The sequence below is a fragment of the Microchirus variegatus genome (genome assembly GCF_963457635.1).
Source record: "Microchirus variegatus genome assembly, chromosome: 15".
Classification (NCBI taxonomy): Eukaryota; Metazoa; Chordata; class Actinopteri; order Pleuronectiformes; family Soleidae; genus Microchirus; species Microchirus variegatus.
The window spans coordinates 16534948-16549060 of record NC_139816.1 but is presented as its reverse complement, the minus strand read 5'-3'; the positions used below and the strand labels follow the sequence as shown (position 1 = coordinate 16549060).

General features: G+C 43.4%; 1 protein-coding gene across 3 annotated transcripts; it reads right to left on the bottom strand.

Annotated features, from left to right (window-relative positions):
- Positions 1-749: 749 nt before the first annotated feature.
- Positions 750-13013, bottom strand: pabpn1 (poly(A) binding protein, nuclear 1). Of its 3 annotated transcripts, none has more exons than XM_083901402.1 (7): positions 12596-13013; positions 10316-10424; positions 9868-9935; positions 9075-9181; positions 7835-7922; positions 6575-6726; positions 750-1271 (listed from the first exon to the last, which is right to left on the bottom strand). In XM_083901402.1, the coding sequence occupies exons 1-7, from the start codon at positions 12728-12730 to the stop codon at positions 1076-1078; spliced, it is 855 nt and encodes a 284-aa protein (XP_083757528.1). In that variant the 5' UTR covers positions 12731-13013; the 3' UTR covers positions 750-1075. The 3 variants fall into 3 exon arrangements, with proteins under 3 accessions (XP_083757528.1, XP_083757530.1, XP_083757529.1); XM_083901404.1 differs by lacking the exon at positions 12596-13013 and adding an exon at positions 12182-12282; XM_083901403.1 differs by having other exon boundaries at positions 1136-2364.
- Between the last annotated feature and the right edge of the window lie 1100 nt (positions 13014-14113).

The following is a 14113-nucleotide window of genomic DNA, read 5'->3' as shown; positions in this document are numbered from 1 at the left end:
AAGGTCAAATATTTACTGTGAACTTGTCTAAATATATGCATCTGTTTGACCTAATCCTGGAGTGTCAGGCTCCAAAACTCGGACATGGAGCAGCTACAAAGACGGACACACTTAATGCATTAAAGATCAAACGGATGCACGACATTGTTCATTAGTCATTTAAATAGTTTTGTGATTTCCCGGCGTAGAAGAAAACAGGTGATGGATGGAATAGCTTCACATGACTCATCTGGAGCCTCTACATTGTATGAATGTTTAAGTCACATAACCAGAGCTCTGCTGAGGGACTCTCATACAGCAATAATGGCCAAAAATAAGCCCACACTTTCCCGCTAAAGGGTCACTTCAGAAAGAGGTCACCTATGCTGCAGCTCAGGCAACTTTAGCACCACCTTGTTCACATCACGCATACGTCTTTCTGTGGCTCCAGTGTGTATTCATTGCCATGGTGAGTTTCAGTAATATGCCTTCATTAATGACAGCACTCGCTCAACCCAGGATTCATCCACTCAGCATTTGTTCAACCTGCAGCCTTTAAAGAAAGACAGACACCAGCTCATTTTTACACAATGTTTTTTTTTTATTTTTTTTTTACCCCTACTTACAGACTCATGGGTTAAAAATAAAAATTAAAAAAAGCAAAATGTTTGAAACCCTCTCCCCCCTTTTTTTTTTTTGAAAAACGAAAGGAAAAAAAAATAATAAGCTGTCTCCACACAAACCCCTCCCCTGACCTTTCCCGCCCGAAAAACAACAACTCTGGCCCACTCCTTTATATTAAATTAATGATCAATGTCGTTAGCACGTCAGCCTTCCTCAGACAAGCCGTGACTGCACTGCGCCGAGTCAGAGAAAGGGGGGGCGCTAAAAAGTTTGCACTGTACACCCTGGTCTCTGGTCCTGCCCTCCTCACTCTCTGCCGCTCAGCTGTGTCGACTTCAGCTCTCTGGATAGAAATCATGTGTTGGGTTGGCTGTCGGTTACAGGCCGTCTGTACTGCTGTGTGTGTGTCTGTGTCTGTGTGAGTGAGTGAGTGTGTGCGCGTGTGTTAGTGTGAAAAGCACTAAAAGCATCATCAGCGTTTGCTGTTGTAGTAAATGCCCCCTGCTGCGGGCCTGTGGTCACCCTGCCCCCCACCCCCGCCCCCCCACACGGACAGGATGGGGTGAGTGTGCATAGCAGGAGCAGAGAGAGAGAGAGATGCTGCAGAGACAGTGGGGGGGGCCGGCGCCACCTGGGGAGGGGTCGTCAGCCTCCACTGGTCCTGAAACCTGAAACGACAAGAAGTGGTCTAATATACAGAGAGAGGAAGGGAGGAAGGGAGGGAGGAAGGGGAGGACAGAGGGACGGGGGAGGGAGAAGGGATGGTGCATGGAGGGGTTGCACGAAATAAGAACACTGATGCCTGTCAAAAAAAATTGAATGAGGTGTGGTCATGCCTGAACTGGGGAGGCGGGGGGGGCAGCACGACAACAATCTCCACTCAAGAGACAAAAAAGAAAAATGAGTGAGTCACCCCACAGAACACTGAAGGTCCACCACTGTTCCAGAGAAACACACAATCCTGAGTGTGATGGGCCAAAGGTGGGGTGGAAGTGGTGGTGGAGGGTTTGTATGATGCAAGGGGAGAGGGGGGGGGAGTCAAGGGTGAGAGGGGCAGAGAACGGTGGGCACAGAAAGGGCGGTAATAAACTACAAAAAACACAACACTCTGGCTGGTGGACGCTTCACACATGTATGGTACAGTAATTTTAAAAAAAGAAACAAAAAAACTAATGAGCACACTATCCTCTCATATAGCCGCCGTCCCACCACCACCCACCCCACCCACACTGCTCTGGTGGTGGTGGTGGTGGTGGAGGTGGTGGTGGAGGGCGAGTGGGTGGGCTGTGTAAGTGATGGAGTGAAAGCAGGAGGTCACAGCCAGACCAAAGGAGACACATCTGCAGCCTGAGATACTGTCAACTTCCCCCCCCTCTCCAACATGACCCACCCTCGCCACCCCCCACACAAAAAAACTACCAACCAAGTAATCTGCCACCGTGGTGTTTGTTTTTTTTCCCCCTCAGTGGCCTGCTGATACCTTACCAGGGCTGACTGCATCAACCTCGGCACACGCACGCTCACACACAATCGCACACTGCGGCAGTCAGTCTCTGTCCACCACAGGGTTTCCTTTTTTTTCTTTTTTTCTCTCTTCTGGGGTTCTCTTCTTTTATTGATGGGGAGGGAGGTTTGTTTTTCACTGTTTTTTTTTTTCTTTAATGGGAACAGAGAGAGGGAGAGGGGCAATATAGTAAAGGAGTACTGGGGAGGGAGGGTGTTTAGTAAGGGGAAAACCACGATGTTGTTCGCCCTCGGCCCCTGGAAAAGAGAGAGAAAAAGAGGGTGAGTTTTTTTCTGGTTGGCTTAAGAGGACGACACCAACTTTTTGGTGTGATATTTTGTAATAAATAGAATAAGTGCGTGTGGCTGTGGGCAGAGAAGGTGCCTACATGAAATGTTGTATACAGAAGATACTCGTACGAAAACGAATCACAGAAATCTCGGGAGACATACCATCTTAATGGTATTGCGCCTTCCTTACAAATGTGCAAGAATAGACTACAGTGCTGAGAACAGCTTTGTGAAGAGAAGAAGTTTGGTTTCCAGATACAAGGAGAAAATTATTAAAAGTGTATGTGTGGGGTGTGAGGGGACGACAAAGGCCCTCCCTCTCCCTCTTTCTCTCTCTCCATGTCTCTCTCTGTGCGAGAGCCGCCTCTGGGGTCACTGTGGGGAAACACCGTGAGGACAAACAGCACCACACACAAACCCCAGCAGGATACCACACACATATCCACATACACACACATACACCACAACACAGAAATAACTGACAAGGAGGGTGGGACAGCAGAACGCACAGACAGAGGAGCACCTCAGTGGTAAACAAACAGGTCACACTGGGACTAAAACCAGTGGTCAATAGCTCGATGCTCAGGTCAGGCTGCAGTAATGAACCCTTGTTTCTGGGAGTGAGCACTGTGAAGGTCAATCTGAACGTGTGAATGCGCATGTATCTTTTCATGTACGTGCAGAGACACGCACGGCACATGAGCACAGGGTAAAAACCAAAACAAAACGCTTCATTCGCATCATGACAAAGTCTGCTAGTGAGTCTTCTGGCTCACATTTAAATCTCTCTCTTTCACTTTGCCAACTTGGGAAGATCAACAACATCATTAATAGACGAGGAAGCAGAGAAGACACCGTCTGCAGCCACACGCTGTTACTTAAGAGGCTGCGAGGACCAAATAAATGTCACAGATATGACTGTCTGTAGTCCAATCAAACACAGCTGATGTGGACCCATCAGGCTTCACTGAAACCACCCTTCAAGTCAGTCACCACCTTTATGCTCTCATCATTAAACAGCACTACAATTCACCCAAGCTCACAACAGGTCCAAGCGAAGATTGTAAACACCAGGGACATGTTTCGACAAGACAAGGCACTCGTGAAGCGGGGTTAGGGTTTCTATGCAGGTCATGGTCACAAATTAACACAGCTGTTACAGAAAGTGAAGATAAACCATGTTACAGACCTGCCAAAATTGAACAAAAGCTTTGTTTTTGTGACATTAGAAGTGGTTACTAATAACATGCTGGACAAAGGGTTTCTCACTCCTGGTCCTGGGGAGTCACTGTCCTGCAAGTTTTAGGTGATTCCCTGATTCAAATAAACGGGTCATTATCAGTCTTCAGCAGAGCTTACTGATAGCTGACCATTTGAATCAGAAACCCTGTGAAGTTATAATTACTTCAGCCTTGAGTTCAAGTCCTATTTGAAAATAGAAGACATAAAAGCTCCCAAAACATCTGCATTACCTCCTACTGGCTGGCTGTGGTACAAGTCATTGGATAGGACATGGACCAAATCAAATAAAACGACAATTCTTTCAATGACCTGTCATTTATTCTCGGGCTGCAATGATTAATCAATTACTAATTTAATCGTCAACTCTTTTGATAATCAGTGAGTTTTTTTTTTTTTTTTCAATAATCACAACAATTTCTGAATGTCTTGGCTTCATTGCACCATATAACAAAGAAATCATTAAAGCCGAATCTTTGTGTGTACCTGATAACTACTAAATTAGTCAAATCATATTTTTTATAAATTTTACACAATATGACAAGGGATAGCAATGTTGATTTTGTCAAATGTGCTTGGGCAGGTCTGCTATGCTGTTTTCATAGGAAACACAGTTACATTAAAAATATTGTTGGCAACAAAACTAATTCCTGGACCTGGTCCATGTTGGTCATTCAGCATGTCAACTACCCATCATATCAGTACTTTGACTCTGTGAGATTACTTTTAATAACAAATCATCTTTGTGCCTTGTTCTGCAGTTCAGACCAATCCAGTCAGATAAGCAGCAGGGTTTGTGTCTCCTGGTATGTGTGGGAGTACACAAGAGTGATTAGAGAGATTCTGACCATGACCCTCAGAGGAACAGGGATGTTACCAGTTACTTAAGGCAGTCTTTGCTAAAACGGGAATTCCTTGGGCAAATACTAAAAGTCAAGGGTAAGGGCACAACATGAAACACAAGAAAAATGGGCCTAAGGGATTATAAGACATCGACTTGTGCATGAAGAGTTTTGGCCTATTTCCAAAATAAATGCATCTTTCTTTCAAAAAATGTTCCTTGGTGAACATTGAAATAGTTAAGAGCTATGGTCTGAATGATCCTCATGACAAAGCAGATTCTCTCAGTGGCACAGCTCGTCGTATGTGTTAGGGAGCTGGCTACTGATCAACATGTCTGGCACCACATGCCCCTTCTCAGTCTCGACAGAATTAAAGTAATAAATAAATAAATAAATAAATATGGCTACACAGACAGAGCTCTACCATCACTCTCACATGGGGTGACATTTCTAGTAGCTTTAAACCACTCAGTGCCTTTAACTCCATTGACATAAAAAGGCTGTGATGTTCATGACATACAAACAGTGTGGCTCCTGTTTAAAACCAAGTGATTTAATGGCATGATGGGGTTTGCCAAACCCCACTAGTGACGATACAAGCAGGGCCCCACAGCACAGTGACCATTTTTCTCCCCGAAAAACAGTGAAGAAGACTTCTATAACCTCTGTGCACAACACTGTGATCAACACCATGATTACAGTCATAGACCATCCTGCAGTTTGAACTAAGTAACAAAACAGGTTTTGAACAAACAAGAGCATCGACATGGCCAGGTGAGTTACTCATCAGGTCGACATAACCACACAGTGAAATGGTTTGCACTTAGCTATAAACTGTCCCAATTATAAAAAGAAGCTTTCCCACAAGACGTGCAAAACAATGGTGCAGTCTCAATATTCACTTTCTAAAGCAGGGTTTCTCACTCCTGGTCCTGGTCAGCCACTGTCCTGCATGTTTTAGGTGTTTCCCAGCTCCAACACACCCGATTCAAATAAATGGGTCGTTATCAGGCTTCAGCAGAGCTTACTGACGAGCTGACCATTTGAATCAGGTGTGTTTGAGCAAGGAAGCATCTAGAACATGCAGGACAGTGGTTCCCCAGGACCAGGAGTGAGAAACCTTGTTTCTCGACACAACTACCGGTGGTAACTGCAAGATGGATAACAAATAAAAGGACATTAACTGTCAAGTAACAGCTCCACTAAGTTGAAGAGAAATCCCTGCTTTCAGTGTTCATTGTTGCTGTTACTCATTAGCAACCAACTGCAGAGCTGACAATGTGCTTCCTGTCTACACTGGTACAAGCCGTGTATGTCAATAGTGCTTTACAAACAATTTTTTTCTCCTCTACTACGAAACTCAAATGCTCACATGAATGGAGATTGTTTTCGTTTTTAAAATAAAAGCAGGATTGTTGTGGGTGTCGCTGTACAGAGTGCATGTGAGGCCTGGGAAGAGCAGAATGATGTGCACAGCCACACAGTCAGTTTGCCTTCAATGGAATGGTTTCATGTGATGTGGCATGCAATGAGCCCCTCAGTCCCACAACTAATAATGTGACAACATAGCAGGTTTAAGTGACCACATTTCTACTGTAGCCACTAATTAGGATAATCCTCCCTGACAAAAACTGTGTGATGTTACTGATGTTATCCAGGCATAAGTGTTTTGTTTTTTTAACCCAGGAGGAATTCATTGTATTCTGTTACTACAGTAAATGTTATCATAAAACTACTAATAGAACTATTTAAAGATTTCTACAAATATAAAACTTGATGTGGAGTTTCTGTGAAAGTGCTCAGACTGCTGTACTTACCTGTACTTTATAGTACTTTTAATAATGTTCTCTGATGTAAATAAGAGACAGCAGTCATAGACAAGAACATTAGCTGTATTTTAACTAATCAAAAACATGCTACGTGTGCATGTTATGTTCTTGTGCCTTTGTTACCAGCAGCATGTTGCACATGTGTTGCCTCCTGTGTTTTTCTGTCTAGTTTGTCCTGCTTCCCCTTTCTCACAGTGCCAAGAGTACATGCAGATGCAGTTTTTTTCCCCCAGGTCTGAAAAGGGAGGGAACATGGTGTTGGCTCACCTGAAGGCCCGTCCTCTGCCTCTGGGTGGCGTGTAGCCACTGTAGTAGCGTGCACGCGACGAGAAGCTTCCTCCCCGTGATCGGAAGCGAGCACGTGGAAAGCCACGGTCTGTGGTGCTGATACCCGGTCTGTTTGTTCTCTTAGCGCCCACCTGAGGAGGCGGGAGAAAACTGGGCTTTAGTTGAAAGGCAATTGTGATGTTTCTTCCTGTAATTAGGTACTATCGTGTTTGATTACATAAATCCAACATTTGGCTTTCAGTTTGAAAAAGATATATATATATATATATATATAAGATATAAAGACATCTTTTTTATGACAAAATCATTAAACCATTCCATTCAAATGCAAGTGCTCATCCACCAGTATGAGTAATAGAAAACAAAAACTTAAACTATTGTTGGAATGAAAGAACTGAAAATATGTATGCATCCATTAAATCAACCAACTAGGTCAGAACTGGCAAACATGTAGTTAACAGTGTTTGCAGCAGTAACTTCCATCTCATTCAGATTATTTTATAAAAGAATATGGTGGACTGGGAGGTGTACAAGTTTTTACACCAAATGGTGGCAGTAATGCAATGTTCATAGATGCAAGCTGCTGTTAAACCCCACATAAGAAGAGTGTTCCAAGTATTCAGTAAGTCCAAAGCAGCTGTTAAGTCTGTCCAGTTGATTTTAAAAAATATTGGAGACCACAGACACAACAAAGTTTTTATCTAATTTGCAATGTTTTAATCCTGAGAACCAGGGTTTCTCACTCCTGGTCATGAGGAGCCACTGTTTTAGGCGTTTCCCTGCTCCCACACACCTGATTCAAATAAATGGGTCGTTATCAGGCTTCAGCAGAGCTTACTGACGAGCTGACCATTTGAATCAGGTGTGTTTGAGCAGGGAAACACTTAAAACATGCAGGACAATGGCTCCCTGGGACCAGGAGTGAGAAACCCTGGATGAGACGATTCAGTCAAGACACAGGACTACACACTATTGAATCTAATGATTTCAGGGAGGAGATTCCACAGATTTGGGATCTCACAGAAACTTGGGTGATTTAACACAACTTCAGAATATATTGTGCTGAGAAATGTTTTTATACTATTGTCAGAGGGCCAGATCGGGACCAAAATCTGGTCAATTATCCTGGGGCAGGCTTTAACAATACACTTACTCGTGCTGTTCTACTCGACACTTTGACAATTCAGTGATGAACAATTTGTTATGGTCTCATTGAGAAAATGGGACAAAACGTCTTACCTTTATTTGCCTTCCTCTGAAAAGGGACTCGTCCAAAGCCATGGCCGTCCTAACAGACTCTTTGTCTGCAAACTCGATGTAGGCAAACCTAAAGAATAAAAACAGTCACTCTACAGAAAGACCATGGTTCATTATAATCATACAAATGCTATACTTTAACAAATCCCCTGTTTAGTATCATCATGGCTAAATAGTAATAAACAAAACAGTTGAATGATTGACTCCAATTGACAACACAAATGCTTGACCTTATTGTGTGACTTAGACCACACCCTGTTCATGCCTGTTCATAAAGGTTCAACAATCTCATGACTCTTGGTGAGAAGCCAAGTTAGTTCAATCGACTGAGTCAAGTATTTGCCTGCTGGAAAAAAATTAAAAACACCAATGGAGCCCCAATACTGCGAGTCGCCATAGCAATGGGGAAATAAAAGGGCAGAGACTCCATTTCACTTCAGTGGAGCCACAAAGATTAATGTGTGGTTTTAATGCCCTTTACAAAACAACAGCAGCCGTAAAAGAGCTGGAGTCAAATGGTCTTTAACACCATTATATTTTTTAATAAATAAATAAATATACACGTCTGGTGATATGCAGTAAAAAAAAAAGGCAGCTTCAAATTCATTGTAAATTTTCAGTCAAAAAAATGTAAATCCCATAATTATTCTATTTTAACAAGTAGTAAATACCTTACTATGCTTACTTAGTCAAGCTTTTTAAGTGTTCCAAGTGTACAGTCAGCTTCATGCCCAGATTTTCAGTCTAGTTAAAGAGCATTTCATTGTCCTCAATTGAGTGATCGAGATAAGTGAAATGAAAAAAGAGTGATCTAGTTTTAAGACATGAAATTCATGAATGGGGAGGTGAAGTATTGAATCAGGAGCTTCTTCCACCTCAGCAGGAGACAAGAGACCAACTTGGATTGCATTGAGGAAAAGCTGCCAGTGAGCAGGTTAGACTCACAGAGCCAGTTACCATGGTAACCCATTCAAGAGTATCCCTCCTCATCCACTCAACCCCTCTGTCTGGAAAACACCCCATCGTTCTTTGCACGGATAACATGGTTGCCAAGACTTGCAACCAGAACTAATGTTTTTTTAAACAGTGGTCCACACGACGCCACACTAAACTATCCAGCTCAAGTTGTGCTATTTGTGCTAAAGAAAATCTCACCCACTGTGAGAATGTGGTGCATTTACAGAACATAAGGGGTAGACAGGGTTATAACAATGGTTCTTACCCCTTGGGATGCCCTGTGTATTTGTCACACAGGATGGTGACTCTGTTTACTGAACCGCAGCCGTGAAAATGAGCCTCAAGCTCTTCTGCAGTGGCACCATAATCCACCTGTAAACACAAAAACACAGTTGTATCGTCAATACTTCAGTGCATGTACATCTTCACATTAGAAAAAACTCACATTAATGTGGATCACTGTTACAAGTGAGAACTTCTGAAAAACTGTTTGGAATTGACCCAGAGAGATCATGTGGTACTACCACACAAGTATCACCAGTATCTTCAAACATCCAATGATAGTATCAAGTTATATTGATATTCACTGTCACTACAACTTTGAGTGACACTAGCAACAAGACACCCGCCATGACTGAGACGAGTTACAAAACAAGTGTTGGCTCGCTGCTTCCACAGTTCAGATTTACGAGACAGTAGCCCCAGTTTGCCAGGGGGAACATTGGAAACTTTGTTCTAATGGGATCAAAATTTAACTCACTTCGTGCTGGGTTTGACGAAACCCTAAAACTGCACTTTTTTTCAGAATGATGTTAACAAAAACCTTATGGCAACGCTGCAAATGTAATGAAGTTTGTTTGTTCATTTTAAAGGTCCTTCAAGAACCGTAAAACAATTTTCAAAATAATATGAAGTGTAAAACTAAATAATTGCTTTCAAGTCACTGTTCGTTCAGAGCTTCCAGTGGAGATGATTACAGTGTCATCTTAAAATGTACAACAAGACAAATGAGGCCACAAATAGCCTCTGTACGAGAGAACAAAGAGACAGTTACTCACATTTCCGACATAAATAGATCTGCCATCTGCTTCCATCTTCTCCTCGATGGACATGATGACGGGGCCGACTGCACAGCCATGCACGAGAAACAAAAGAATTAAATTAAACCAAGAGGATTCAAACATCCACTTTTTCTAACTGCATGTTGTGCGAAATCAACAAACATTTGGCAAATGTCTAATTTCAAGCATACGCTTGCTATAATTTTCAACTTGGCTTATAGGTGGAGAACAAGTATTAACAGACCAATATTTCTTTGTATTGCATTCTAATTTCTTAGTTAAGACTTTTGTGATTTGTAGCTGAGGCAGGGTAATAAATGTCCACAAATGACATTTTAATTTTACTATATGTGTATGGGGGTAGTTAGTAGGCTTGTTTATCTGTAATGTGTTTCTATCACCCATTAACACCAATACTGACACACCCCTAAACAATAAAACACACCTGGTGGGGGGCTTAGATTCATCTGTTTCTCCACCTCGTTCTGCAGCTCCTTCAGCTTCTCTGCCTCTTCCTCCATCTCTCTCACCCGAGCTTTGATTGCCTCCAGCTCCTGCAACACAGAAACAACATCCTTTAGAGCTCATAATACTTAAAGATTGACATACATCTCAAGTCCAGCTGTAGTTTTGGAATGAGAGTAAAAAAGCTGCACAGCAGTGGGGACCGGGCAGCTGCAGTCCCACTTTTGGCCCACCTTTCTGTTGAAGTACCATGTGGTCTGTCCCACAAGGGATAGAGCTAGACACACAACACTGTTGATTGGTTAAAAACATAAAACGACAATTAAAATATCATGCATTACAAGTTCAACAGAACTTTGTTTCTTTTGTAACAAACCTATGTTGGGTGGGGCCTGTGCTGGCCAGGACATACCCCGCCTTTCACCCAAAGTGAGCTGGGAGCATACGATGCATTACATTCTTCTTCACTTAATTTCTTGGCGGGCTGCACAATCACACTGGCTATATTTCTGCCCTCTTTAAACTATGGTTTTCACCATAAAGTCTAAAATTGGAAGTCATTGCATGATACTAGAAATGTGACCTTAAGGCCATGTCGTGCCTCACCAGCTATTCAAACATGAGCAGATGAATAAACATGGGCAGATGCAACTCAGAACCCAAATATATATATATATATATATATATATTAAAGTAAATGCAGTTCAATGCAACATTTGATAATACTCGTCACATGCAAATGCATACTTTTTTTTTTTTATTCTGTTATTCATACGTATGATATGACACATTATTTTGGTACCCATCTACAAATAATCTGTATATACACGTTTGTTGCAGCCTTAGCCCAATTTAACCCGTTTTGGAAACATAACTGGGAGGGTATGTGGGGTAATGAGGTCAGGAGACAGAGAGAAAACCCCCACAACGGAAATGAATATTCCTATGGAGAACAGCATAGAGAAGGGCAGCCGACCCTGCTGTCTGACTGTGGTGCACTGCAGCACAGAGGAGTCAGTCACTCCAGCCCTATCCACAGCTGCTGTGGGGCGTGATATTGTGGACACACATGCTTCATGTGCAATAGGAGCAAACCTGCACAATGACACACTGGCGAACAGCTAGGTACCACTGTGTGTCCGAAAACCTGACTGATTCATCGATTCAGTATCGATCATGGACAAACGAAATCAACGTTTGCAGCAGGTCTGCTAAACCGAGACACTCGAAACAACGGATTCGCTGTCAGTGGCGTTTTGTCGCATCTTCAGTGACCCCCCCTCCCCTTTTTCCCAAATCCTCTCCAACAAAACGGTGTCGGATGCAAACCCAGCCCCTCAAATACCGCAGACTGCTGCTTCTGCGTCGTCTGTCTACTTCACACCCTCCAACCGACCTGCACCTGCACCAGGTCCATTAATAAAATGAAGTCGTCCCTCCGGTCCCGTCTATGCCTCCAGCCTCCATCTCAACAGGGCTGGTGGAACCATGCAGACCCCGCCGAAGCCCATCACCAACTATCGTCCATCAGGGCAGACAGAGGCGATCGGCTGCACGGGGGCCATTCTCCACCCCATCTTTGTTAGACCGGTCTATGTGTTAGCTTGCCGCGGTCTCGGATTCTCATGGCTACCAAGTGATAGCTAGCCTACTAACCGTGTGCAAAAATGTCGCATTTGTAACGTGTATGGGCGATGACAATAGCCGACAGGTCGCTGGTTATTTCTGCAGCGGCATTCGATGCATCGTAAGGACACACTGCTGCCACTGGGTTACTAGCACGAGCACACCCCGGCGGTTCAGACGCAGATCGGTGGTGATAAATGGAATAGAAACATGCTATTACCGTAAACAGGTCGCCTTCTCAAGCAAATGGACTCGCGGAACAGCGGCGGCCTGTCCTACCGTCGCCCCTGAAGCTCTCCTGCTTCTCCGTCTCGCATTTTTTTGCAACGAGTTTTTTTCCCCCCCAGCGGCACTAGCTGCTCCCTGGCGCAGAGAAACTGGTGCCGCTGTTGCGCCAAGATGGCTGTCGGCACCACGCATGTCACCACCCATTTTTACTGCACTGCGTGAACCACAATGGCGGTTATTGTCGACCAGGCGACAGTGGTAACGTAAAACGCATGTGACTCAAGATTAGTCAGGAAAAAAAAAATCAAGTGGACCGACTGTTTTCACACACCAGAGCAGAGCCGACCACGGCATGTCACGGTATCCATGTGGGCTCTCGCCGGCTCAGACAATGCCCTTCACTTACCGGATCTTCAATCGAGGCCTCTCCCTCTTCTAACCCCGGGTCTTCGTCGCCGACACCATGGTCTTCCATTTCGGGGTGTCCAGGATCCGAATCTAGTAGAGACTCCTCCGTCAGTCCGTTGCCGAACTCCGCCATTGCCCTGATCCTGCTGTACAGACGCTCCTCGTGGCCAAACCAACGTTGCAGGCCCCGACTCTCACGCGGGGGGTAGCGGAGTGAGCGGGCGACGGAGAGAAAAAAACGGCGGAAAACGCCGCTTGGTAAAGTTAAAATGCGGGATAAATTGCGCGTGAGAGTTCCAGCCACTACTCAGACAACGCACAATGGTGGTCAGAAGCTGCCGTCTGACCCGCTGTCTCGTAATACTAGTCCGGGTTCCCGGTTTATTTACTAAAAATGTGTACACGGAAAGGCGATAGAGAGGTTCCGTCCCTCTACTCCAGACATGGACGCCGGGGCGGAGCTACGCAGTACTGCGGGCGTACAACTCTCAATCCCATTCGTCAGCACACGTTTCGTCACAGACTTTTGTGACGTATGCCACGTTCCTATTGGACGACTCAGCAGGACGTTCCGGTTTCTATATTAAATGTGAGCATTTGATTAGATGAAAAGTGTGTCAATCAAAACCTGGCAGACGAAAGTCAATTAGATGAGCCAATGATTAAACGATGGTAATTTTTAGTTCGAATGAAAAAAAAAGACACGATCTGAAATCAAATCAGCTGTTTGATGATCGTTCACTCCAAACTGTGAGATACACTACAGCTATCGGGGAAATAAAAAGAAGTTAACGACACGACAAAGGCCCACATCTTGTCCTTTGATGAGATGTTTCACTTTGAACTATGTGATGACTGTGAGTTTTTCTTGAATAATGACGAGAGGAATTAGGAATTCTGAATGAAAGCGTGATGTTTGGAGCGAGACGAAAGAAAACAATTAATAATTAATTAATATAAATAACCAACCTCATGAGGGAAATACATTTTTGCCTATTTAAAGATTTTCGTTCCTTTTCCTAATTTTAGGAGGGAAAAAAATAAAAAACAACATAGTTCTGTTTGTGTGCATGAAAGATTTAGATATAATTACACTACAACAGAGTTGATCCATTTTTTTGAGCAAATGTCGTGGAAACTGGATTAGTTTTTTCATTAATGTGTAAAAAAAAAAAAATATTGCCCATACTCACAATATTATTTCTACAAAGTGAGCACATCAATATACTGAAAGGTAGCCAAAATGATTATTTAGAAGGATAATTTCTAGTTTGTTTGTTTTTACAGTTTTCCTCTAAAATGTAGCCAGTTGTCACTCAGTAAATTTGTCAGTTTTTATCAGAAACAAATCCTCGGGGAAGCTTTTCAAGATTTGAAAGTATGTATACAGTGCTTTATTCAGTTTTTCAAAGGTCTCTTTGGAGCCATGCGTTCAACTTTGCTGTACGTCCTTTTGTTTTCCACAGTCAATGACTGACCTAGTTTTCGGTCTTCGTCAGGTGAACTCCCATGTATT

Excerpts from the sequence above, each read along its gene's own strand:
- pabpn1 (XM_083901402.1), bottom strand. The coding sequence starts at position 12,730 with ATGGCGGAGTTCGGCAACGGACTGACGGAGGAGTCTCTACTAGATTCG. Across the intron at positions 7,923-9,074 it reads TACACAGGGCATCCCAAGGG|GTTTGCCTACATCGAGTTTG; the intron begins GTAAGAACCATT and ends TTTATTCTTTAG. Across the intron at positions 6,727-7,834 it reads TCAGAGGAAGGCAAATAAAG|GTGGGCGCTAAGAGAACAAA; the intron begins GTAAGACGTTTT and ends CCGCCTCCTCAG.